The sequence below is a fragment of the Perognathus longimembris genome, chromosome 13 (assembly GCF_023159225.1).
Source record: "Perognathus longimembris pacificus isolate PPM17 chromosome 13, ASM2315922v1, whole genome shotgun sequence".
Classification (NCBI taxonomy): domain Eukaryota; kingdom Metazoa; phylum Chordata; class Mammalia; order Rodentia; family Heteromyidae; genus Perognathus; species Perognathus longimembris.
The window spans coordinates 56,801,210-56,828,704 of NC_063173.1; the positions used below are offsets into that span (position 1 = coordinate 56,801,210).

Sequence of the window (27,495 nt, forward strand, 5' to 3'; positions counted from 1 at the left end):
TTACATGTCAAAATTTTTACATGGGGCAAAACAGTATTTTAAAATATTAACTGGTCCCCTCCCTTCCCCCTCTTTTTTCATTTCTCTCTCCCTCACCCTCTCTCTCTCCATTTCACATATGCTTCAAGAAGGCTGAGTGAGCATGATTATAACCATGTCCTATTTCTCTATTATAAATGCCTCATTGTAGAGTTAATGGTTATCCTTACGAAAGCCTCTCTTTCCAGGTCAAGTGAATTATTAAAAACCTATACAGGAGTCCGCATGTCATTGGGAGGGAAATGTTCAAGTGAAACAAGCAAATGTTTAACCTTGGGTTCACAAAGATTTGTCCAGATGTTGGGTTTACTAAGCCTCTCATTTATCCCGTCATTCAGCTGAAGACAGCACATTCAGCTAGAGACAAAGCAGAGAAGAGGAGGAGGGGGTGAAGGACTTTGGTCTGGTGTATGCATGCTTGGTCATCCCAAGTGTTAAAGAACAGAACGCTCCCCTCGGTGGGAAAGCAAGGATTTGAAGAGACGCATGTAGAGAGTGTGAAAGTAATAACAGAAGCTGACCTCCACTGCCTTCCCCGTGCACGGTCACCTTAAACTCTTCAAGTGATAAGACTCTCCTAACTGAAAAAAGATGTTAAGTTTTGAATCGTTGATATGCTACTGTTGTGTTTTCAGCATGTGCCTGTGTGCTTCAGGCCTGCCATTTTTATTTCGTTCCTTGTCAGCGTTCTAGTCTGCATGGAGGTTGATCACTTGCTTAGTCACAGGGTATGGTCCCCATCACTCACCCCTCCCTGCAGGCTAAGCTCCGCCCATTTGCTTCAGGGACAAGTTAGTAAGGGTTTCCAACCAACACAGCGCACTTTGGCCGCTCAATGTGTCTTTAAGTCCTGGGCTCAAAATAAGCAATGAGAACAGAATGATTGGAATTAGAAATTGAATTGGACATCACCCCAGCGCTGAGTTCAAGTCCCAGGACTGGCAAAAAAAAAAAAAAATCCCTTTCTTGCTGATGGGGTGGCTCAAGTAATAAAGTATTTGCCTAGCAAGCACAAGTCCTGAGTTGAAACCCCAGTAATGCTAATATGCTAATAAACAATAAGCAAATTAATAATATAGTAAATACCACATTTTAAAAAATTAATCCTTCATCTTGTTCATTCACAGCAGAAGTCAATTGATAAAAATATTTGAAATATTTGTCTCAATAAATTAAAATCTCAAATTTTCTGCTAATCTCAGGCAGGAAAACTATCCTTGGGCAATGAGTTCTCTGATTAAGGCACAGATGGCACTGAAGAGCGAGCCCCCCCTCCCGAGCCCCCCTCCTCCCGAGCCCCCCCTCCTCCCACACCCCCCAGGAAATACACTGTGGGCCCAAAAGGGCAGGGTGAAGTTTTATGGAAAGAAGCTAGAGACATTTTCATTCAATGACAAGAACTTGGGCAAAGAGCTCTTCATTACTGGAAATGTTCAAACAGAAGCTCGCCATGCCCGTCCTCAAGGTTTGCCCGCCCGGCAGGCTGGCGTCCGCCTAAGAAACCAGCAAGGCGCCTTCCTGCAAAGAGAGGAAAATTAAGTAAGGAAATACGCAGCAGTTCTCCCCCTCCTGCCGGTCCGTGGGTCCCCTAGCACATCCACTGGGAGGAGAACCCTTCTGGATTGTTGTAGGGGCTCCTGGTTTTGTGCATGCGGGCGGCTGGGGGGCCGGGAAGGCGGCGGGCTGGATCTTCCCCTGCGGGGGCAGGGGAGGGGGCGACGGGGGGGGGGAGGGGAGGGTTGCTAGCAACCCCTGGGCAGTTACCGGTTTGGGCTTTATGCCACCCATGACAGCTGAAATGACAGCGCCTGCGGCCCTCGCTCCTTCCATCAGGACATGCTCCACCTGGAAGCACAGCCCGGCCACGGGGCCATCAGTCCCCATCCAAGGCTTCTCAAGACCAGCGGGGAACCCGAGAGGCCCGGAAGGAAACGCGCCTGCGCGGGACTGCACCGGGACTCCGCCTACCGCTTGCCTCTGAGCTTGGTGCTCATGACTTCTGGGGCTAGGGGTTCTGAGAAGCCCCTCGCTGTGACCTTGGGGGGGGGGGGGATCTTCTCTTCATGTCCAAACGTGCAGCAAAGGAGAGACCCCTCAAACCACAGCCCACCAAGCCCTGGCACTGGCGGAAAGCCTCACAAAAATGGAGTGCAGGCAGGCCAAGGATGCGCTGTACAGAAGAGGAGGGAGAGGGAGGCGAGAGAAGGCCTGCCAGTGCTCCCTGAAGGTGAGGAGGGACAGAGACACCAAGAACCAGGTTCAAACCCACTCTGTCCAGAGAACACAAGAAACAGAGGCGAAGCCAGGTGCCAGTGGCACATAGAGAAAAAGAAAGAAGACGTAGGGGGCCACTTTTAATCCTCCTAGTTAAAAGGAGATAAATACATACGCTCCCTCTGCTCAGCTCGTGGAGTTTTAGCAAGGACAGGTATTAACAAGAACGGCTGGAATTGTTACAGATATTTTGCCTTTCAAGACTCTCTAGCCCGTGAGGCTGATCCCTGAGCTACCGCGGGGCGGGGAGCCCAGAGCTGCATTCACCATGGGCCAGGTAGCAATGTGCCTAGAGCTGGCAGACAGCACTACAACCCCTGCCCACCCCACCCTCCCACCCCCACCCCTACCCCTACCCCCCCACCCCCACCCCCGTCATCAGTGCTGGCCCAGAGGGCTGGCTGACCCGATGAAGAAAAGCTGGAAATCAGATCCTTTTGTATGTAATGGTTCTATATTTTTAAATGCTGGCAGTAACTCAACTTTTAAAATAATAATAATAGATCCAAGATGTGGCCCACAGACTTCTAGTTTTCAATTTAACAAAGAAGTTTCAACGTTTAGTCAATTCCTGTTTTGCAAAGGCAATTAAAAATAATAATAAAGTCTCAGAAATATAGTAACTTAACCAAGGAGATCACCCTAGCCCAGTGCTCCTTGTAATCCTCCCTGGGGGAAGAGAGCTAAAAATCCCTCCTCAACTGCGCACTCCTATAACAAGGCGAGTACTTTACCACTAGGCCATATTCCCAGCCCCTTTTTTTTTTTTGCTTGTTTTTGTTGTTGTTTTTTTTGCCAATCCTGGGCCTTGAACTCAGGGCCTGAGCACTGTCCCTGACTTCCTTTTGCTCAAGGCTAGCACTCTACCACTTGAGCCACAGCGCCACTTCTGGCTTTTACGTGTGTGTGTGTGTGTGTGTGGTGCTGAGGAATCGAACCCAGAGCTTCATGTACACAAGGCGAACACTTGACCACTAGGCCATATTCCCAGCCCTCACTCCTCTAACACATGGAGGCCCTGGGAGCACAGCCCTGCAACGGCTGCTCTGACCCCGGGAGCTGGCGTTGGTAGCGCACCTGCTGGCTTCTGGGCACCCCGTATCTGAGGTCATTGACGAAGTGCTCGCAGTTCCCTTCGATCAGGCTGTACTGCACTATCTTGTTGACCATGTTCCTGGTGCGCTCCATGATCTTCTCCACGGGGAAGGGCAGGTACGTCCCGTCCAGCTTGTTGTTGATCTTCCAGGAGCAGCCGTGGAGCACATCCTCTAGGCGACTGTATTTGACCACTGCACGGTTGCTGAAGATCGAAGTGATGCTGCCGGCCCCGACTCCTTCAGCTGAAGAACAGAAAGAACAAGACCCAAGGCCCGGGGGTAGTCATTTAGAAACCGCTAGATGATTCTTGAGTGTCCTCCCTTTAAAAGAAAAAAAAAAGTGATTAGTTAGCTGGGCGCCTGTGGCTCTGCCTGTAATCCTAGCTGCTCCCTCTTTCTTCCTCTGTGGGAAGGTCCCAGCCGGGTTCGCGCCCCGGCGGCCACAGAAGAGGCCTGCACACAGGGACGAGCTGTGGCCCAGCGCTGCTCAAAGGCCGTGGGCAGGGCCCTTCCGCGATTCTACACTGAAAGCTCAAGGCTTGCGCAGGATACAAAATTCTAGAGAAATCCTCCCAGGCCCCAGCCCCTCAGGAGACTTCTGTAAGCCATGGCCCCCAATACCAGATGTCAAATGGCTTCACATCCTGCTCCCCTAAGCAGCACGTGCTCCCCTAAGTAGCACGTGCTCTCCTGGCTTCTCCGCAAGCCTTGTGTCACCTGGGCCTTGAGAAATGAAATGAGGGCTCTTCCTTCCTCTGGGGCGCAGCAGCCAGGAGGCGGCTGCGGAGCAGGAGGATAGCGTCTTCCACTTTGGGCAGGATGATGAAGGCAGTGGCGGGATTTGAAGACAACAGGAAACACGTAACAGCAACAGCCGCCCCCCCACCCCCACAACACACACACACTCTCAGAAGTATGGAAATGGTACTCGGTTGTTTTCAGTACAAACATGGAGGCCCGGAATCCTTAGTGGGGTGGGGCTTGAACTCAGGGCCTGGGCCCTGACCCTGAGTGCTTTTGCTCAAGGCTAGCACTCTACCACTTGGGTCACAGCTCCACTCCGGGCTCTTACGTTGGCTAATTAGAGGTAGGAGTCTCACAGACTTTCCTGCCCAGGCTGGCTTCGATCTACAATCCTTAGATCTCAGCACCCAGAGTAGCTAGCAGGACAGGTGTGAGCCATGCCCCCCCCCCCAACACACACACACACTACATTTTTATTATTAAAGGGTGGTTCAAAGGCCAGGGAATTTAGGGGACCCTGTGCCCTGGGGCCACCCCTACAGCTGGACTGTTCACTGGTTCCTCCACAGAGATGGAGCTCTTCCGCCCACACAGCATATACAAGTCAGGGAAGGGGCGGCCGTGGAGGAGGCGTGACTGAGCTCCTCCGGCTCCTCTGCTGACAGCTTGCCCGCCCGCGGCTGTGTCGGTGGTGCGCCCCTCTTACTTGGGGGAGCCAGGTGGACCACGCAGTCGTCTTCCATGTAGATGGCCCAGTGCTCGTAGCCAATCCGAAAAATCTCAATCAGGTCTCCAGGCCTCGGTCTTGGTTTGATCTGCGGTGGGGAAAGAAGAGGCGGAAATAAAGACGGGCTGCGCATTTCCAGGGAGCTGCAGAGGCTTTGTGTCTGGGGACCCGGTTGCAGCCCGGCTTCTGGGTCTCACCAAGATTCCCCGGCCTGGCAGAATGAGGTACAAGCTGGGGCGCCTTCTCCCCAGCCACCCATTCAGAGTGGGCCTCGCCTCCTGCAGGGGTCACGTGTGTGTGCAAGTGTGTGTGAGAGAGAGAGGGAGGGAGGGAAGGAGGGAGGGAGGGAGGAAGGGAGGGAGGGAAAGAGAAAGCAGAAGGAAAGGAGGGAGGGTTGTACCTGCCCTGGCTAGCTTTGAAGCATGATCTGTTTTCAAGTAGAGGAAGGAGGACAGTGACCCGGGGGGAGGGAGAGAGAGAGAGAGAGAGAGAGAGAAGGCAAGAGAGAGAGGGATAGAGAGGGGGAGGGGGAGGGGAAGAGGAAGGAAGGGAGTAAGAATGAGACTCTACATTAAGGGCAGGTATGGAATGGTGAATGTGGTAGGCATGTACATCCTTTAAAGTATTTATTGAGCTCTTAGTCTATGCTAACTAATGTTGTCCTGGGCACTGGAGATGTAGCAGAGAAGAAAATGGTCCCGTTTGTCATGGTGGGGAGCCCCCATTCTAGAGAGCTGTTACCATCCTCTCCTGGTGCAGGCGTGGGAATGCACACTCGGAGACACAGGGGCCCTGAGAGCACACTGGGGGGAGGAGCCTGTGTGAGCACACCCCGTGTGCGTACATGCACATGGACATGCAGGGGACTCACACAAATGCCTGTGAGTCCCTAAGTGTGAGGGGGCATTGTGCTCGTGTTGCACACGTGTGTATTCCGCCCCTCTAGCTCCCCTGAGAAGTTATTTCCTGCAACCACAGTTGGTTGATCTTTCCTGTTTTAGTAATGCACTGGATAAAATTCCCTCTACTTTTGTTTTTCTATCTAAGATCTGATTCCCGGACTCTTCATGCCTCCCAAACTACTACCCCTAAGTTGGTCTGGGAGGGGCCCTGGGCAGAGGAGCCACAAGGAAACCACCCACTGCCCCACGTGCCCATTCACGTCCAGTACCATGGCCCTTATACCAAATGTGTGACAAGTTTCCCAATTAGTCCAACTTTCCTCAGAGCTGGATCTCTCCGCCCAGTTCCCAAAGCTACGGTCACTAGCCAAAGCAAGAAGTACCAAGGCTTGAACTTGGGTCCTCACACTTGCTCAGCTTGCTTGCTTAGACTGGCATTCGATCCCTTGAGCCATGCCTCGAGCCTGGCTTTTTGCAGGTTATTTTGGAGACAGAGTCTCAATGATATTTCTACCCAGGCTTCAAGCCTCCTAATCAGTTAGGATTCCAGGCCTAAGCCACTGGTGTCTAGTAAAAGAGTTTATTTGCTTTTTCTTTTATTTTTGGTCCGTCATGGGGCTTGATCTCAAGAGCATAGGCACTGTCCCTAAGTTTTATGCTCAAGCCTAGTGCTCTACCCCTTTGAACCACAGCACCACTTCTAGTTTTCTGGTGATTCATTGGACATCAGTCCCATGGACTTTCCTGCCCTGGCTGGCTTCAAACTTCAACCCTAGGGCTGGGAATATGGCCTAGTGGTAAAGTGCTCGCCTCGTATACATGAAGCCCTGGGTTCGATTCCTCAGCACCACATATATAGAAAAAGCCAGAAGAGGCGCTGTGGCTCAAGTGGCAGAGTGCTAGCCTTGAGCAAAAAGAAGCCAGGGGGGGCTAGGGATATGGCCTAGTGGCAAGAGTGCCTGCCTCATATACATGAGGCCCTGGGTTCGATTCCCCAGCACCACATATACAGAAAATGGCCAGAAGTGGCACTGTGGCTCAAGTGGCAGAGTGCTAGCCTTGAGCAAAAAGAAGCCAGGGACAGTGCTCAGGCCCTGAGTCCAAGCCCCAGGACTGGCCAAAAAAAAAAAAAAAAAAAGAAGCCAGGGACAGTGCTCAGGCCCTGAGTTTAAGCCCCAGGACTGGCAACAACAACAACAAAAAAAACGAACCTCAATCCTCAGATCTCAGACTCCTGAGTAGTGTGAACCAGACAGGTGTGAACCACTAGCGCCCAGCTTATTTGCTTCTTTAAACATAACAAGAAATGTCTGCTAAATCCAACATCTAGGCCACTAGGAAACAGTCCCTACTTGTTTCCTTTTTGTGGATAGGTAGTTCTTTCCTAAATCTTTGTATACATCATAATGGGTTGACATTTTAGGTAATATATTGTAGTTACTCTGAATTCCAGTTCCTACTCTCAACCCAGCTGGTGGTTGCTGTTTATTTTGTTCAGTGATCCACTTGAATAGTGCCACACCAGGTCCTCACTAATGTATCTACTTAGGGCCTTTTTCCTTGTTTTTACTTTTAAATCAGGCTCCCTAGATCAGCATAGCTTAATGGTCAACCAGTGACCAATGAGAGGTTGAGTCACTCCGGAAGGAAATGGGCATAACAGGTGGGCATAACAGGTAGCAGGTAGGGGATGGCTATGCCTTTAAGAGGTGAGTGCTGGAGCCTATACACACTCTTGGAGGCTAAACCCCACGCTGCTATCCAACACTTGGGCCACAGATCAAATTAAAGATGAAATCAACGAATTCATAAGCCACAATGACAAAGAAAACACATCACAAAGAAACCTATGGGACACAGCTAAGGCAGTACTAAGGGGCAAGATCATTGCACTCAGTACCCACATTAAAAGAATGGAAGCAGAGCAGGTGAATACCCTCACGATGAAACTAAAACAACTGGAGAAACAAGAAATGACAGAATCTAAAACGACTAGGAGGGGAGAGATTACAAAGATTAAAGAAGAGATAAATCTGATTGAAAATAGAAAGACCGTTCAACAAATAAATAAGACTAAAAGCTGGTTCTTTGAGAAAATAAACAAAATTGACAGACCCCTTGCAAGACTCACAAAAAAAAGAAGAGAAGGGACTCCACAGGAAAAATTACAACAAGTACACACGATATTCAAACAATCATAAGGAGCTATTTCCAAAACCTCTACTCAACAAAAAACAATAATTTTACAGAAATGGATCAATTCTTAGAGAAGTATAAACTGCCCAAACTGGACCAAGAAGAAATAAATCAACTAAATAAGCCAATAACTTAAAGCGAGATACAGGGGGTAATCAAGAACCTCCCTACTAAGAAAAGCCCAGGCCCAGATGGATTCACCAATGAATTCTACAAAACCTTTAGTGAGGAGCTAATTCCAATACTCCTCAAACTCTTCCGCGAAATAGAAACGGAGGGAGAAATCCCGAACTCATTCTACGAAGCTAATATCATACTCATCCCCAAACCAGGCAAAGATCCAACAAAAAAAGAGAACTACAGACCAATATCACTAATGAACACAGATGCAAAGCTCCTCAATAAAATATTAGCTAACAGGATCCAGAAAGTGATCAAGAATATCATACATCATGACCAAGTAGGCTTCATCCCTCAGTCACAAGGATGGTTCAACATCCGTAAATCAATCAATGTAATTCACCACATAAACAGAACTAAAATCAAGAATCACATTGTTATCTCAGTCGATGCCCAAAAAGCCTTCGACAAAATACAACATCCATACCTATTAAAAGCTTTGGAGAGAACAGGAATAGATGGAACATTCCTCAAAACAATAAAAGCCATATACAACAGACCAACTGCTAATATCATATTAAATGGAGAGAAACTTAAATCATTCCCCCTAAACACAGGAACAAAACAAGGATGCCCACTCTCCCCACTTCTGTTCAACATAGTACTGGAATCCCTAGCCATAGCAATAAGGCAAGAGGAGGACATCAAAGGGATCCACATCGGCAAGGAAGAAATCAAGTTATCCCTATTCGCAGACGACATGATCTTATATCTCAAGGACCCAAAAAACTCAGTACCCAAACTCCTACATCTAATAAACCAATTTGGCAAAGTAGCAGGATACAAAATCAATCCACAAAAGTCAGCAGCTTTTCTGTACACCAGCAATAGACAAACAGAAAAGGAAATTATGGAAACAATTCCATTTACAGTAGCCAAAAAAAGAATAAAGTACCTAGGGATCAACTTAACCAAGGATGTGACGGACCTATTCAATGAAAACTACAAAAATCTAATAAGGGAAATCAAAGAAGACACAAGGAGATGGAAAGACCTCCCATGCCCATGGGTAGGCTGAATCAAAAATGGCCATATTGCCCAAATTGTTATACAAATTCAATGCAATACCTATCAAAATCCCAGCCACATTCTTCACTGAAATAGAGAAACCAATCCATAAATTCATATGGAACAGCAAAAAACCTAGAATAGCCAAAGCAATTCTAGGCAAAAAACATAGTGCAGGAGGTATCACCATACCAGACTTCAAGCTCTACTACAAGGCCATCATAACAAAAACAGCATGGTATTGGTATAAAAACAGATCGGAAGACCAGTGGATTAGAATTGAAGACCCAGAAATAAAACCGCACTCTTACAGCCAACTGATATTCGACAAAGGAGCTAAAGACATACAATGGAATAAACATAGCCTCTTCAACTACTGGTGCTGGGAGAACTGGGCAGCCATATGCAGAAAACTCAAAGTAGACCCAAGCCTATCACCATGCACCAAGATCAACTCAAAATGGATCAAGGACCTCAACATCAGACCTGAATCCTTGAAACTACTGAAGGACAGAGTAGGAAAGACACTAGAACTTATAGGCACAGGAAGGAACTTCCTGAATAGAGTCCCAGGGGCACAACAAATAGGGGAAAGACTCAACAAATGGGACTACTACAAATTAAAAAGTTTCTGCACAGCTAAGGTCATAGCCACCAAAATAGAAAGACAGCCAACGATATGGGAAAGGATATTTACCAGCACAGCAACAGACAAAGGCCTGATATCTGTCATCTACAGAGAACTCAAAAAACTAAGCCCCTCCAAGCCCAATAAACCTATTAGGAAATGGGCAAAAGAGCTAAAGAGAGACTTCACAAGAGAAGATATAAAAATGGCAAAGAAACACATGAGGAAATGCTCAACATCCCTGCTAGTAAAGGAAATGCAAATAAAAACAACCCTGAGATACCACCTCACCCCAGTTAGAATGGCCTATACTCTGAACTCAGGAAGCAACAAATGCTGGAGGGGCTGTGGGGAAAGAGGAACCCTTCTCCATTGTTGGTGGGAGTGCAAATTAGTACAGCCACTTTGGAGAACAGTATGGAGGTTTCTCAAAAAGCTCAATATAGACCTACCCTATGACCCAGCCATACCACTCCTAGGCATCTATCCTAAACAGCAAAACCCAAGATATCAAAAGGACATTTGTACTTCCATGTTTATCGCAGCACAATTCACAATAGCCAAAATTTGGAAACAACCCAGATGCCCCTCCACAGATGAATGGATCCAAAAAATATGGTACTTATACACAATGGAATACTACATAGCGATTAGGAATGGTGAAATATTGTTATTCGCAGGGAAATGGTCAGAACTCGAACAAATAATGTTGAGTGAGACAAGCCTAGAACACAGAAAACAAAGGGGCATGATCTCCCTGATATATGACTGTTAACAAAGGGAGATGGAGAGACAGTAGAGACCAAGTCTGTGAACACTGTATATGTGCTTGATACATTGTATATTGCATATGGGTCTACCTGACCTAGACAAGGGATGGGAAAACAGGTTGTAAGATATCACAAGAAATGTACACACTGCCCTACTATGTAACTGCACCCTCTTTGCACAGCACCTTGTAAAAAAAAATTTTATGTTCAATTAATAATAAAAAAAATTAAAAAAAAAAAGAGGTGAGTGCTGGCTTTAGCCCGTCCCACCTCTTTCTGGCTTCAACGGGAAGAGAAGCCAGGCCAGCCCCCACCTCTCAGCAGCAAGCACGTGTGTGCCACCATGGCGCCGGAGACACCAGAGGCCCAGTCCTTGGGGGGCTGTGGTCTCCGCCCATAGAGGAAGTTCTGTGACATCACCGTGATGGACAGTTCACTAGCCAATCATTAATACCCAGTCAGTCCCTCCTCTTCCTGCCTGCCATTACTGTTATATAAACCCCTCCCTTGAATAAAATCCTTTGGAAGCCGGTAGACCATCAGGCGGCTCCTCCGGGATATCCGTGTGAGTGTCGTCTCTTAAACGTAAGGGAGACTGGGGACACGGGGGTTTCGGCAGCCCTACCTCAGCTCAGTTTAGCCCAACTGAGACATGCTCTGCCCTCCCGCCGGCGGGAGCAGTGCACAGAGCCGACTGTCCCCCACAATGGGAGGCTTGGCGTCTCCCCAGGGGAGATGTGGAGATTAAGCCCGACAGTAGCAGACAACACGTGACCCATCATAGCACTTCCTGTTCCCACAGTGCCTCAATCTCCTGCTCAAAATGGTGCTTTTTCTTCCCACAATGCCTTGGATTCCTGTTCAAAATCCTATGTCAGGAATGAGATAATGCCTTGTGAATGACCTGGCATGAGCAATCAAATGCACTTCAGAACCTGTGCACAATAGTGCATGACCACTGGCTTCATCCTCGCTGTGCCCAGTGGCAGAGGCCAGTGTGGGAGCCAAGCAGGCACGTGGGACCTCACTGCCCAATCACGTTCCAGGTAGGAGGAGAAGCAACAAGGGCCGTTTCCTTGAGAGACTTCCGTGGCTCTGAGAGCCCTCTCTACAGAAAATCTGCAGTCCACCCTGGCTTTTAATAAACCCGCTGCTCTATTTCACTCCCCTCTACCCCGTAATTCTTTATCTGGCAGAGAAATGGATCCAAACGCCTAGACATCATCATTCCTAAAGCCAGTAAGGCTTTACCTTTAGCGCTCTCCATGTGGCTTGGAGAATTCATTCAAAGGTCCAGCCATTACCAGGATCATCATCTGGGTTTGTTTTCTGCATTGACGAGGCCTGTGTTCACCTGAAAGTAACTGGCTCACTCAGGTCCCGTCGTTCTGCCCTGAGTGTGTCAGCCCTGTGCATACTTTCCAGACAACGTGCACGGTCTTCTCAAGACCCACAGCGATCGCACTGCCCACATTTCCGTGTTGGATTTCTGACTGGCCTGTGGGTCTCCTGGGTGTCAGCCACAGGCTGCCTGCGCTTCTGGCCTTCCGTGACTGTGTGTGGCTGAGTCGGCGGCTGCACTGTGTTGACATGGTGTGTCAGCATGGTTGTTCTGGGCTCCACACTAGGCTCCAGATAGAGACATCCATTGTCTCCTGCTGCTGTGGGTCCTCCAGGCACGTCCCTCCCACCCCGAGCCCTTGAGACGCTGTACACTTCCACTGCTCTTCCTGAGACTCGGCAGACTTCCTTCATTCACTTCTTAGTTCCTTGTATACCTTTGATCGAATTTCCAGACTCTTTAAATGACTAGCAGAGGCAATTCCTTTCAGCATGACCTTTGCTTTTGTTTTTTGTTTTTTTGGCCAGTCCTGGGCCTTGGACTCAGGGCCTGAGCACTGTCCCTGGCTTCCTTTTGCTCAAGGCTAGCACTCTGCCACTTGAGCCACAGTGCCACTTCTGACCGTTTTCTGTATATGTGGTGCTGGGGAATCGAACCCAGGGCCTCATGTATACGAGGCAAGCTCTCTTGCCACTAGGCCATATCCCCAGCCCTGACCTTTGCTTTTGGAGGAGAGGGTGTGTGGAGATCTGCACTTACTCTACACATCCTGCTCACTGTAGAAATTTCTTTCTGTGGACACAAAGCAAACCATCCGTGCCCAATACGTCACAGGTGGAATTGAAGCCAAGAGAAAGTAAGTGACTATTTCTTCTCCTCAGTTTCCATAACGAGTCTGTGGCAGAACCCTGTCCTTACTTACCCAAGCAGCTCTCTCTACCTTACAAGTGAAATACCATAGTAGTTGAACATCCACTAGATGGCCCCCCAATCCAGGATTCAAAATCCAGAAGGCAAAATGGCATGAGAGAAAGACAACTGCACTTTGCTTTCTTTTGCCATAGGACCAGGGAGAGAGAAATGGATATGTGACTCCCTGAAACCTGGAAGGTGCTGAGAGTGTAGCACCGTAAGGCTAGCACATAAAAGAGAGCACAGGGCAGACAGGATACGAGGGTGGCAAATGGCCCTGGAGGGCCAGCAGATGGGTGAACGAGCATGCCAAGAGGGAAGGGACGGAGAGGAGACCTTCTCAAGCAGTCAAGCTGCCCTTACACAAACCTATCTCCATCTCACTCCACCGAAGCGCAGATCCCAGAACCTGAGATTCCTGCCCACTGGCATTTCCCCTCCGTCCAGGCTGCCTCGCCATCTGTTCTTCCTGGGCACAAGCGGCAGCGTCACACACTCCAAATCTCTCCCCATACGTGGAGGACACTGAGCGCTGGCTGATGGCCTTGATTCCACCCTGAGATCACCAGCAGAACTGTGGCAAGTTCACGATGGCCAGGGATACGGCCTGGGTGCCAGGGTTTTCAACACTCAGCAGGTGATGGGCAGTATGGGTTGCACTGTGCCGGCCCTTGCTTCCCTTTTCCTTCCCTTTCCCGTCTCCCCAGTCTTCCATGGACCATGGGAGCCTCTCTGGGGGACCACCTCTCCAGTCTTCCATCTCAGGGGAAGGGCTTTTTTGACTTTTTCTCTCCCCTTGGAAGAAACTGTTACTTCAAAACCTCCCCCATCCATCTGCTGTTTATTTCCTTTTCACAGGCTGACAACTCAGCTCTGGGCTTTCTCCCAGAAACAGGCACCCACTTAGAAGAAGTTGTGCTTCAGAAGGCCTCCTTGGGTAAAATTAGACTCTGAAAGCATTAATAAACCCAACAGGCAATGTGCAAGGAAGTGGTTAGGGTTTGCAGGTGGAAAAAAGAAAAACCAGGAGAAAGATCACTAAGGAAGAGCATCACCTTCAACTCTTGGGGGGAAAAAATGTGACACTCTGAGTGGAATGCTGGTAATCCTAGCTACTCAAGGGGCTGAGGTCTCAAGATCACAGTTCAAAGCTAGCAGGGCAGGAAAGTCCATGAGTTATTTGCAATTAACTACTCAAAAAAAAGCCAGAAGTGGAGCTGTAGATCAAATGGTGGAGAGCTGGCCTTGAGCACAAACACTCATAAAGACAATGCCCAGGCCCTGAGTTCAAGCCTCAGGACTGATACAAAGAAACAACTGAAGCTCTGAGATGACTTCTAAGACATCCTGAGTCAGTCCTGATCAGTGGGGGAGGAGGGGAAGGGGGGAGGGCGGAGTTGAGGGGGGAGGGCAGGGAGCAGATGTAGGGAGCTGGGAACACATCCCCTAGCAACTCTGCTTCCTGCTGTGTCCCTTTCAGAGACAGCTCAGGAATGAAACCGGGACTCTCAAACACTGACATAGTCAAGTTCAGTGTCAAAAGATCATTACTTGCACTCATATCACACCTCTGTATCGATTGGAAACTGTGATTTTTTTTTTCTACACCTTTAAAGCGAATGTATGAAGGCCTTATGCCTTCCTCCCCCGAAATTCTTTCTGTACTCAGGTGACAAGTGTTTATCAAGCACTGGCTGTTTTCACCATTGGGAAAATCGCAGCAAATAAGGATGACAAGTTCTCTGCCCTCAGGTTGAAAGGAGACAGTTAATCAATAAGCAAAACAGCTATATAATGTGACAAGTGCTATTAAAGGGAAAAGACACAGTTATAGGATTGCCATTACGTTGCTTGGTTAAAGAAAGCCTATTTTAGATAGTATTGTTGGACAGTAGCCATGGTACACGATAATAGATTTTCCTGATAATAACCCTCTTCATTTTCTTTTGGGTAACCTCTACCCTTGTAATTCCAGTGGCGATGCCACAGGCTGGGCCAATCATTGCTCCCCATTCCAAGCTGGGCCAATCAGAGTCCTTCCCTTGGATTTGTATGTATAAAGCAAGGGAAGAGGTACTTCACTTTCCCAGGACAAAATAAGCAGGGCCTCCCTTCCCTAAACCACATGAAGGAAACTGTCTGATACAGAAGATTGTGAGGCCTTGGTCTCAAAGAAGCCAGAAGGAGATGTGGATAGTCGAGAGATCGAGGACCCAGATCTGAGTTCCAGTCTAAAGAGGCCAGAGCTTCCTATAGTGAGTCAGCCTTTACTCTAAGTCATGCCAGTGGTCTTGGGTTAAAAGTTCTACAATCCACAGTAACAGGGGCAATAGTGGGTGACCATGAACATACTAAGTTTAGGCCCTGTGGTCAGGACAGACCTCCTTCAAGAAGTAAGATCTAGGATGAGATCTCAGAGGCAAGAAGAAGAAAATCATCAGATCAATCCACCAGGAGGCTGTCGGGATGTTAGATGAGAATATTATGTGTGGCAAAAGGAAGACTGAGGAAGAGAACATCAAACATCAGACAAGGCTATGGGAGAAGGAAGAGGCCAGACTGTGATTGAGGGAGGCATTCCATTTGGCAGAAAAAGAGGACTGATCAGCAACAAAGGAATCCTGGCAAAGAACACAGACATCAGGATAGGGAGCACTTAGTGAGGAGTCAGCCCTTAGAGAGGTCGGGGGGGCGCACCACCAACATTTCATGTTTGTGTTTGTCTGCTCCAGCCAACATGACCCATTCTTCACTGACTACAAGTGAACTTGACAGACATTGTCCTCCCAGCTCACGAGGCTGGGTAGTCCAGGGTCCAGGACCCTTGGCCTGGACGTGGCCACCATCTTGCTGTGTGCACCTGTGATTTCTGAGTGTCTTCACAGGATGGTGGTGGAGACAGAGAGAATGAGAGAAGCCCTGGGGTCTCTTCTCACTAATCCTATCAGCTAGGGGGTCTCATCCCCATAGCTCCATTGAATCTTAACTACTTCCTGGCACCTAACACAGCCACACCGCGGGTCAGGGCTGCCCACACATGACTCTAAAGGGGTATCTCATCCATGGCATCATGTAGGGGTTGGATTTGAAAAGCCAGGGGAAGAGCAGGCCTAATAATCCAGAAAGCACAAGGAATGAAACAGACAAACAGAGAGGAGACTGTCATGGCTGACACACAGTGACTCAGGGGATGAATTTGGAAATGACATATGGATACAGGGAACAGAAAGGAAAAGCGAGAGAATGTAGGCGGGCTGGAGGTGGGCCTCTGTCTGTGTTCAGCAATCTCAAAGGCCCATTTTAGGAAAAGAGCTGGTGTTCTTCGCATGCGAGGAGCTCAAGAGGCATTTACTTCATCTTTGCTCTTGGCAGTAATTCTTCAGTTATATGAAGCAGTAAACAATTCCGTGTGTGTGTGTGTGTGTGTGTGTGTGTGTGTGTGTGTGTGTGTGCGCGCGCGCCAGCCTTGAGGGTTGTACTCAGGGCCTGTGAGCTCTCCCTGAGCTTTTGAGTGCAAGGCCAGTGCTCTACCATTTGAGCCACAGCTCTTATTTTCAACCCTTTGGTAGCTAACTGGAGATAAGAGTCTCCTGTACTTTTCTGCTGAGGCAACAGGCTTTGAACTGGGATCCTCAGATCTCAGCCTCCTGAGTAGCTAGGATTACAGGCATAAGCCACCAGCACCCAGCTAATTCTGTGTATTTTAAAGGGTGTGTGCAGGGCTCTCTGAATACAGAGAAAGTTGGACTTAACAGATGGAAAGGGTCCACCCAGATGACCTGGGAAAACAAAAAGAAGGGTAAAACAAAAAAGCCTGTCATGCAGTGACGTTAACATGAGCAGAACATTAGAAATGACAGGTCATGGAAAGTTGTGCTGTAAGGGTCTGAAATAGAGAACACTGAATTAAATAGTGTGTCAGTGTTACTGGACATCGCAACTGCGGAGCTGGTGATGTTTCTTATCCTGTTGGAATGTAAGTTTTTTGTTTCTACAACAATCTAGGAAGACCTTGAGAGTAAGAATACTTTTTCATATCTCTGCTATACTTCAACAACACCAAAAAGCAATACTAAACACACACTCCTTACTTCACTATTAAATAAAATCCTTGCTGGGGCTGGGAATATAGCCTAGTGGCAAGAGTGCTTGCCTCCTACACATGAAGCTCTTGGTTCGATTCCCCAGGGCCACATATATGGAAAACGGCCAGAAGGGGCGCTGTGGCTCAGGTGGCAGAGTGTTAGCCTTGAGCGGGAAGAAGCCAGGGACAGTGCTCAGGCCCTGAGTCCAAGGCCCAGGACTGGCCAAAAAAAAAAAAAAAAAAAAAAAAAAAAAAAAAATCCTTGCTGGGCGCTGGTGGCTCACACCTGTAAGCCTTGCTATTCAAGAGGCTGAGTTCTAGGGATCACAGCTCAAAGCCAACCCAGGCAGGACAGTCTATGAGACTCTTATCTCCACTGAACTACTCAGAATAAGTCAGAAGTGGTGCTGTGGCTCAAGTGGTAGAGTGCTAGCCTTGAGCACAGAGAGGCTCAGGGTTAGAGCTTAGCTCCTGAGTTCAAGCCCCAAGACCAGCAAAAGAAAATCCTTACTCTGACCTGGCCCTGGTGGCTCACACCTGCAATTCTAGTTATTGAGGAAACTGAGATCTAAGGACTAAACTCAAAGCCAGCCTAAGAGATTCTTATCTCCAATTAATCAGCAGAAAGCTAGAAACAGAGAGGCTGGCTCACTAGCCTTGAGCTAAAAAGCTAAGAGCACAAGGCTCTAAGTTCAAGCCCCAGCACTTAGCACACACACTCAAAAAAAAAAAACTTACTCTAGTCTTTTCAGTTTTGTAACTGTTGAATTTTACAGGCCTGCTGTTTGCTTATGATGTTATCAGAGCCCATCTTTAAATATGCAAGTCTTCATACACATTTTTAAAGGACTTATGAAATACTGAGGGCCATCCTGCCATTAGCAGCAGTAATTTTATGCATCAGGACAGTGTTAAAAAAAAAAAAAAAGATCGACTTCAAAGTGTTAAATTCAAAACATTCACAGAAACAGTGACCTTGCTCTGTAGCACAGTATGGAGGCTTCATAAATATTCATGAGTACCTCCAGCCTGCTCTGTGCTCTGTTCACATAAATCAGTCTTCTGGAAATATAATTTGAACACAATGTCTTCAAACATGCTAGAAATCGTTCCTGTATCCTGTGAAAATACACTTCAAGGAGAACCTGAAATGTTCATCTGCTGTTGAGTTTGATAATTCACTCACTGGGTAATGTTGTAATAAATGACATCACAAATATTATCAAGATTTCGGCAATGGTTTCAGTCACACACATATAGATGTGTATGTATACATATATACACGTATATATGTATATATGTGTGTATATACGTGTACATGTATACATACATATGTGTATATGTTACAATCTATCAAGTAGCATGCTTTGAATATGAAGAATTTAAATACATGCTAATTATACCTGGGGAAAGCACAACCAATAATCTAAGCCAGTTTTTAGACACCATCCAAATAAGTAGAGAAGTCGCTAAGAGGTTAAAATGCTCCATCTAATTCTTGCTACACCTACCTCATCTACTTGCTTTACTAACTTGCCTTCGCTCTCAGACTTCAGTGCTGACTTCAACTCCACCCTCTTCTGGCTGAGTGCAGTCTCCAAGGTAATTGTAGGCTTCTCCCTAAGGAATTTAGTAATCATATCATTAATAAACAACACTCTTGCACAATTCTTGGAAAATCCGTGCTACAGACCACTTCAGATTTGTGATTTTTGAGACTGGAAATTGGAGGAAACATAGAAAGCCTGCATTTGCTTTATAATACATGAGTGCTGGTGCCTGGCCTTCTGCCAACTGTTTAGAAAATGCTAATGAGTTATGTGAAATGTGCCACATTCAAAATGGAGTCACTGATGTCAGCCCGTAAGGGAATGAAGCGGGGGGGGGGGGGGGCGGGGGGGGGGCCTGCCGGGAGAAGTCTGTAGACAGGTAGCCTGGTAACAAGGCCCACTATAACCCTCCCATAGGAGCACAACTTCACTCCAGGACCTCGAAACTTGGCACAGAGAACATGTCTCCAAGGACTCTGCACCTGGGGCTAGAGCTCCACTTCTTATTTGGTTCCTGAACACCCTTATTATCAATCCTGTGGCCAAAGATTACAGTCCCAAAGTGACTTTATGTAACCTTCATTTTTGCCTTTAAACATTTCCCTTTACGGGCTGGGAATATGGCCTGGCGGCAAGAGAGCTTGCCTCATATACATGAAGCCCTGGGTTCAATTCCCCAGCACCACATATACAGAAAATGGCCAGAAGTGGCGCTGTGGCTCAAGTGGCAGAGTGCTAGCCTTGAGCAAAAGGAAGCCAGGGACAGTGCTCAGGCCCTGAGTCCAAGGCCCAGGACTGGCAAATAAATAAATAATAACAATTAAACATTTCCCTTTACCTCCTCCTTGGAATGCACACAGGGTTTCCATAACATATACAATTCGAATTGTAATCTTTCCTACTTCATTTCTTTAGAATGTAATTATTTACAGAGCTGTCCCTCTCCTCTTCCTCCTCCTCTTCACCCTCCTGCTCCCTCTCCCCCACCCACCCCCATCTCTCTCTCTTTGATTTTAACTTCTTAATTGCTCCAATATTTATCAAAATGACTGGTTTAAAAAGGAAAGAAAGAACACTGGGTGCTGGTGGCTCGCGCCTATAATCCTAGCTGTTAAGGAGGCTGAGAGCTGAGGGGAAAAGAGACACTGCCAGCGCACGAAAGTTTACAGTGAAATGCGAGGCACCTGTATCCTTTCCCGTCCCACCCTAGGCTATGGACAGGGGCAAGCCCTGTAAACTCCGGAGCTGTTTCTTCCATATTTCCTAGAAATCTTAAGTCATAGCACTGTAACTTCAAGTAATAAAAAAAGACAACCATATAGTTTGTCCCTTGAAACAAAATGTTACCGAAGAGGACTAAAATGGAAAGCAAGAAGAAATAAGCTTTTGAAGTAGTCTGGTAGAGTGATTTATTTTTTCTTTTTGTGCTGGTCCTAGGGCTTGAACTCAAGGCCTGGGTGCTGTCTCTGAGTTTGGTTTTGTTTGTTTGTTTTTCCTGAAGGCTAGCACTCTACCACTTGACGCAGCTGCTCCACTTTCAATTGCTTAGTAGTTCATTGGAGATAAGAGACTCACAGATGTTCCTGCCCCAGCTGGCTTCAAACCACAATCCTGAGCTCTCACCCTTCTGAGTAGCTAGATTTGCAGGTAAGAGCCACCAGAGTCCACCTAGACAGAACCATTTTAGTGCCAAAGATCTAGGTATGAATCCTAACTCTGGTGCTAGCTGTCCAGCCTTGAGCTGGTAGACTGATCTGCCTGGACATCAGTTTGATTATCTTTAAAACAAGTAACATTGTCTTGTTGAGTTGCCTGATGGTAAATTTGAAAGCATAGGTATAGGGCTGGGAATATGGCCTAGTGGCAAGAGAGCCTGCCTCATATACATGAAGCCCTGGGTTCGATTCTCTAGCACCACATATCTAGAAAACGGCCAGAAGAGGCGCTGTGGCTCAAGTGGCAGAGTGCTAGCCTTGAGCAAAAAGGAAGCCAGGGACAGTGCTCAGGCCCTGGCCAGTCCAGGACTGGCCAAAAAAAAAAAAAAAAAAAAGAAAGCATAAGTACACATATGAAACACCATCAACTCAAAAATGCCTGATTGCTTTCCCTTCAACTAGGTATCCATCTTCTAGCCACCAAGCCCCAAGCCTAGTGCAATCCATGACCAGACTCACATGGGCACACACCACAAGATTTGCTTCACAAACTGCCATCCAAGTCAGTTCTTCAAAGACTCCTCCCTCCCAAAGACCCAATCTTTTCCCACAAGAAATCTCACCCCTGGTGGATGATGCTTTGGCTCTGTTCTACGATGCTCTGCCGGGACTGCTTGGGCAGAAGCTGGACCAAGGCTTGGGACTCCGCCGATTCTTCTAATTCAAGAGGGGAAAGGGGCTATTTAATACACAATTGCCCTCAGGGGTGAACGGGAAGTTCCAGCCTGCACCTTGATGGCTATGTCAAGGTGGCCCCGAAGCTGTTGGTCTATAATACCTCCCCGCTCCTAGTCAACCTTTGCCAAGAGCAGGTGTCTTAAACCTGTCATCCTCGCTACTCAGGAGGCTGAGATCTGAGGATCACGGTTCAAAGCCAGCCCAGCCAGGAAAAGTCCATGAGACTCTCATCTCCCATTAACCACCAGAAGAGCCAGAAGTGGAGCTGTGGTTCAAGGGGTAGAGCACTAGCCTTGAGGGGAAAAGGTAAAAGACGTGTCCAAACACTAAGTTCAAGCGCCGAGACCAGCACACACACATGCACGAGTGCACACACACACACGGCTGAACACACTGTATGTATCCTCGAACATGTCCAAATGAAACCTCCTGGTGCAACTCACGGATCCCATTTTTGAACACGCACTCCCGTGTCTGGATGAGTGGGGGTGTGGGGAGGACTGCTGGGGACGGGCTCCGGGGTGCGGGAGGGGAGGCCGCGGACGGTGGCAGGCCGCGCGCGCTCCGGCCCACCCCGCGCTTCACGGCCCGGCCAGCGGCCGCCCCGCCCCACGTGCCTTTCCTCGAGGCCCACACTCTCCTCAGCGACGGCAAGCGGAGCACCAGCCAGGGCGGCCTCCGCGCCCGGCGGCCCCGCGGGGTCGGGCCCGGCTCCGGGGGCGGGCCCGGGAGGAGCGCGGCGGAGCGTCCCGGGGCCGGCGAGCCCTCCCGGGACCCCGCACTGCTGGCTCTCGAGGCGGGCTCCCACCGGACGGCCGGATGCAGGCCCATCCCGCCGCTGACATCCGCCGGTCCCCAGGCCACCCTAGGCTCGACGCGGCCCCGGTCCTCGGAGCCGCGGGACCCAAGGCGCTGGGCCGGCGCCGAGGAACTGCGGAGGGGAGAGGGCGGAGAGCGGGAGAGGGGCTCGCCGCAAACGGCGGCGGGGTCGCGGGGGGCTGGGGCGCTCGAGGCGGGGCCGCGAGGGCGAGGCCTCGTGGGGCGGGGCCTTGTGGGGCGGGGCGGGGCGCGAGGGCGGGGCCTCTGGGGCGGGGCCGCGAGGGGCGAGGCCTCGTGGGGCGGGGCCATGTGGGGCGGGGCGGGGCGCGCGGGCGGGGCCGCTGGGGCGGGGCCTCGTGGGGCGGGGCCTCGTGGGCGGGGCCTCGTGGGCGGGGCCTCGTGGGCGGGGCCTCGTGGGGCGGGGCCTCGTGGGGCGGGGCGGGGGCGCGTGGGGCGGGGCCATGTGGGGCGGGGCCATGTGGGGCGGGGCGGGGCGCGCGGGCGGGGCCGCTGGGGCGGGGCCTCGAGGGGCGGGGCTGCGTGGGGCGGGGCCTCGTGGGGCGGGGCCTCGTGGGGCGGGGCGGGGGCGCGTGGGGCGGGGCTGCGCGGGGCCGGGGCGCGCGGAAGGAAAGGGTGGGGGTGGACGGTGCGGAGGGAAGGCGGGGGCGCGCGGGGCGGGGGCGTTGCGGAGGGAGGGCGGGGGCTCGAGGGCGGGGCCTCGTGGGGCGGTGCCGGGCGGAGGTCGAGGGCGGGGCCTCGTGGGGCGGTGCCGGGCGGAGGAGCGAGGGCGCGGCCTCGTGGGGCGGTGCGGAGGGAGGGCGGGGGGCGAGGCGGCGCGGGGCGGGGCCGCGCGGGGGCCCACGGGCTGAAAGCGTCCAGGATCGGGGAGCAGGAAAGGCGTTTCCCGGGGCCCTCGGGCCCGCGGTTCCTCGCAGTCCCCCGTGGTTACGGAGCCTGACCATAAAGTTAGGCCCAAGCGCCCCGCGCTCCCCCCGTGACCGCGCCGAGCCCCGGAGGCGGCGGAGCCGGGCGGTCAGGGACCCGCACTGGGCGGGAAGAGCCGGATGCCAGGCGCACGGGCGCCCGCCGTTTTCCCTGCTTTAAGCCTCACAACCTGCCCCGAGCGCAGCTTAGGGAAAGGGAAAGGAGGGAAAGCGAAGGAAGCCCCGCCGGGCCGAGGGCGTCCGTGCGCTCCGAACCCTGACGGCGGAGGGAAATTCTCCTGGAGGCCGAGGCCGGGATGACGCCTCCGGGCACCGGGGTCTGCGAGGACGATCCTCACTGCGCACACGGACTCCCGTCTCGAAGGAGCATCTGACAGCCCAAAGTTGATGGGAAAACTGCTTTACGATCTTTCTTTTTCTCCTTGTGCCAACGTGGAGGCATGAACTTGACCCTCTCACTTGGCTTTTTTCACTTCAGCCCACACGGTTCAGGCCGAAAAGGGTTGGCGGGGGAGGGGAGCATGCTGCCGTTTTGCACCGGGTAGAGGGTGGGGGGGAGGGGGAAGAGGGGGGACCTAATGGTGAAGACTTCTATAGGGAGAGGGCTGGGAGGAGGTGTGGCCGCAGCGATTACCTCAGAGCCTGGGAGACACACACACACACACACACACACACACACACACACCCGGGTGCACCGGCTCCCTGGGTTCCCAGTGCTGAGCCGGGACTCCTAGGGGATGGGGACACTTACTTGGTCACTGAGGGAGACCAAAGGGCAGGAGCCATTTTTCCTGGGCAGACATAACCTACTAGCTTTTGGACCGTTAAAAAGGGCGCCAGTTCTCCCTGGCTACTTCCAGTGGGCAAGGGGCATTGACATTCGAGGTAGAAGGCAGAGATGTCTTCTGGCCCAGAGAAGGCAGGAGTAGAGGTCCTTGGTGGTGAACACAGGTATGGATGAAATCTGAAAGAATTAGGAGGCAGGGACTGAGCAATAAGAAAAAGATATTATTAGAGGGCACACAAGCAGCAGAAGGAAGGGTTCCGGGCAGAAAATTACAATTTGGAAGATTTGGCTAGTTCCTGTTGGATCATATCCCTCCTCCTGACTGGTTAGCATCTGGTGACAGGGCAGGGGACAGCATCGTGGACTGGTTATGAATAACTGGTCAGAAGCTGGGGCTGGATTGGAGAGGTTAAGGGACCAGTGAGAGGCCTTGAACATTTCCTGTAACTGAGCTAGAGCTGTCTGGACTACAGAGTGTAAGGATGGGAGACCCAGGAAGGTGCAAGGGCAAACTGTCCCGGGTCTAAAACTCACTGTAACTTCCTGTCCATTTAGAAGAAAGACAGGTATGGACATTAGATAGGCATGCTTATTAACTATTTTCTTTTGCTCTCCCGGTTCTGGTTAATTTTGAAAGGGAAAGCAGAAAGTGGCTTCCTTTAGGATCTGACACCCTGCCCTCTTACTCCTCTCCATTATCTCTCATTGCCAGGACTGACTTTGTCCCAGTTGACATTCTTGTGTGTGACATAGCTATGTCACGGGAAGATAATACTTCAGTCTCTTCAGTGGACTAAGTAAGAAAAACAGGGTCCTTGACAACAGCTAATGGCGGGTCTCTTTTCTGTCTCCTGGTAAGGACAAGGCACCAAAGATTTAGTGTCACACCCTTACTTTCTCCCTCTTCTACCCTTCTTAGTTCTTTTGTAGTCCCTAACCGCCACTTCAGGTTTGGGTATACCAGCTTATCCTGACATCTGCGTGTCGTATAGACCTCAGTTCCCTGCCCGTCTGCTTTTCTACTAACTCCTAATGTGGATTTTTTTTGCTTCTGCGCTTTAAGCCTACTCACGTCCTTCCTAGATGTTCAAAACCAGAGTTTTTGAAAAAGGGAAAGGCAATCCAACATCTTTCTTCCTTCAGCTACAAGCTATTGAAACAACCTAAGAATCTGGGGCAGGGAGGACCCACAGTGACAGCTACAACTCTTCTACTTTAGTTTTCGGGTTTTAGCATCGATTTATTTTGGCAAAACAGGGTTAAAATGGGGAGAAATAGAGAAGTGACATATCCCACTTGCTCATTCAGGAAATTAGAGTTAAAGACTTCTAGCTACTCTTCTATTAAAGGCAGAATTGTGACCCTCCAAAAATTATATGCTGAATCCTCACTGTTATATATATAAACCAGAATCACAACAATGAACACAAAAGCAAAGAATTGTGTCAGTGAGGCATAATTTACTTCTGCAGAAGGGTGCACCACCAGCCAAACTTCTGCTGAGCAAGCAGGGCAGGCTGGCTGCTCCCTTCTTGTCTCTCACTCAGCAGGCTCCGCCCCTCTGCTCACATTGGCCGGGGCTCATGTTCACAATCTGCTCAAAATTGGCCAGTTTGAAGACGGTAAGAGGGGCTGGGAATATGGCCTAGTGGTAAAGTGCTCGCCTTCTATACATGAAGGCCTGGGTTCGATCCCACAGCACCACATATATAGAAAATGGCCAGAAGTGGTGCTGTGGCTCAAGTGGCAGAGTGCTAGCCTTGAGCAAAAAGAAGCCAGGGACAGGGCTCAGGTCCTGAGTTCAAGGCCCAGGACTGAAAAAAAAAAAAAAATGAAGACAATAAGTTTCACTTACATAAGGTAGCCATTAAAAGACTTTGAAATAAGATTAACCTTACACAGCAATCTGGAAGCATATCCACACCCTCTCCTAGTTTTTGAACAGCCTGAGGTGTGTCTAACGTCTGAGAGTCAGCTTGCCAATTCAGTCCGCACCCTGTGTCCCTACCTGTTTACAAAAACCTATTAAGTTTCTATTTCCCCAATGCTGTACTGTTTCCCTGGTGTGACCCACAAATTCCCGCCCTAGTTGCAACAGTGTCGGTACACTCCTCCCAACCTGACTCTCCCCTCAGTTCCATGTAACCCATGGCCGCTTCCTAAATGTTGTTTAAATGTCGCCCACACCGGTCCACTGCTGCTGCCTCCATGCTGCTTGGAGCAGCGGGGCAGGTCTGTTCCCCAGAAAAGCCTGAGCCCTCATCAGTCGCTCACCTCTCCTTTCTTACCCCGTCTGCGCAGGTAACCACCCTAGGAACAACCAGTTCCATTAAGACAAAACCTTTCATTCCAAAACTCCTTCCTGGTGCCAAAGCATTTCCTCCTTTCCTTTCCTTCCTTACTGATACTACCTTAGCGGAACAATCAACAAGAACCAAGCCATCAGGTCAAAGCAAGAACTTTGTCTTTGTTTTGTTTTTGCCAGTCCTGGGTTGAACTCAGGGCCTGAGCTTCTTTTTGCTCAAGGCTAGCACTCTGCCACTTGAGCCACAGCGCCACTTCTAGCCATTTTCTGTATATGTGGTGCTGGGGAATCCAACCCAGGGCTTCATGTATACTAGTCAAGCACTTTACCACTAGGCCATATTCCCAGCCCTCAAAGCAAGAACTTTGAAGCCACCTACTTTGATAGAAAAGATGACTTTTCTCCCATCCAATTCGTGGGTCCATCAATCCTTACATAAGAAGAGAGGCGCTCACAAATACAAAGTGCAGGGACAACTACACAAGGGCAGGAAGCGGTCCTCTGCAAGCCCAAGAAGGGGCCTCAGGAGAACCCAAACCTGCCAATGCCTTAGTCTTGTACTTTTGCCTCCAGAATAGTGAGAAAACAAATCTCCGCAGCTGTTTACCCACACAGATACATCCCCCAACCCACAGCCCCTGCAGGGCCCGGCCAGGGGGGCGGGGGGAGGGGGACTGTGCATCACAGGCCTTAGGCCACAGATCTGCCCAGCTGGGATGGGGAGGAGACCCCAGATGTAATTCCAGTGCCAGCTCCACACCCCTGCTCAACTGGTCTCTCTACTTTGGGTTTCTCCACTACCCCCCCCCCCCACTTGGATTACTTTTCGTGAGCACACACCAGATCAAGTTCCCTTTCACAAACACCTTCTACCACTAACACCTTCTACCTGCCCCCCCACCCCCCGCCCAGCTCTATCTCTACCCAGCAGAACAACAGTGGTTCAGCAACCAAAGCCCTCTCAGTTATGAGCTAAGTCAGAGTTTCTCACAGTCTCATTCATCAGCACATCTGGACAGCAGGTTCCAAGGCAGATTCCTGGTGGTCATCCACACAGATCCTTTCTTCCATAGGTAGAGACCCAAATTCACATTTCCTTTTTTTTCTAATTTTTATTTTATTGTTATAAAGGCGATGTACAGAGGGGTTACAGTTTCATCAGTCAGGCAATGAGTACATTTCTTTTTGGACAATGTCACCCCAAACAAATAAATGCAAAGCATTCACTTTACCAGCAATAATTAGTTGGTTAGGAGAACACAAGACAAAACCCACAAAGCATTTGAAAGAAGTAAGGCTGGGTGATAATGCCTGTAATCCCAGCTGCTCAGGCAGCTGTCTGAGAGTGGTTGGTTCAAAGCCGGCCAGGGCAGGAAAGTTGGTGAGATTCTTATCTCCACATCATCAAAAAGCCAGAAGTAGAACTGTGGCTCAAGTGGTAGAGCACTATCCTTGAGCACAAAAGCTCAGGGATGTAGCTTGGCCCTGAGTTCAAGTTCCAGGACCGGCACTAAAAAGTAAGAAAAAAAGTGAGGTATAATTGAAATGAGGCCTGGTGAAAACAACTCAGAAACAAGGTATTTAGAAATATAGAAGCACTGTTTTTGCTTCAAAGAAAAACAACAATGCATTCCTTCCTGACAGATGCATTTCTCAACCCAAGAATTGATGTCTGTTTGGCAGGATGTACCCCTTCCAGAGAGAAATGCTCCCCCAAAATAACTGATGGGTGGACACAAAATGTAAACAGAATGGTCAACAAGATCCAGGAACTTAGAAGGTACAACAACATCA

General features: G+C 49.6%; 1 protein-coding gene across 1 annotated transcript; it reads right to left on the reverse strand.

Moving 5' to 3' along the window:
* Window positions 1–1,360: 1,360 nt before the first annotated feature.
* Window positions 1,361–25,606, reverse strand: Plaat5 (phospholipase A and acyltransferase 5). The gene is made up of 8 exons (XM_048361432.1): window positions 25,584–25,606; window positions 21,290–21,777; window positions 20,732–20,825; window positions 18,415–18,523; window positions 4,861–4,969; window positions 3,391–3,653; window positions 1,804–1,884; window positions 1,361–1,557 (listed from the first exon to the last, which is right to left on the reverse strand). The coding sequence occupies exons 1-8, from the start codon at window positions 25,604–25,606 to the stop codon at window positions 1,534–1,536; spliced, it is 1,191 nt and encodes a 396-aa protein (XP_048217389.1). The 3' UTR covers window positions 1,361–1,533.
* Window positions 25,607–27,495: the final 1,889 nt, after the last annotated feature.

Coding starts and splice junctions, on each gene's coding strand:
- Plaat5 (XM_048361432.1), bottom strand. CDS start 25,606: ATGGAGGCAGCAGCAGTGGACCG. Junction 20,826..21,289: donor CGTGTTCAAAAATGGGATCC/GTGAGTTGCACC, acceptor CTCTTGAATTAG/AAGAATCGGCGGAGTCCCAA. Junction 1,558..1,803: donor GTGGCATAAAGCCCAAACCG/GTAACTGCCCAG, acceptor CTCTCTTTGCAG/GAAGGCGCCTTGCTGGTTTC.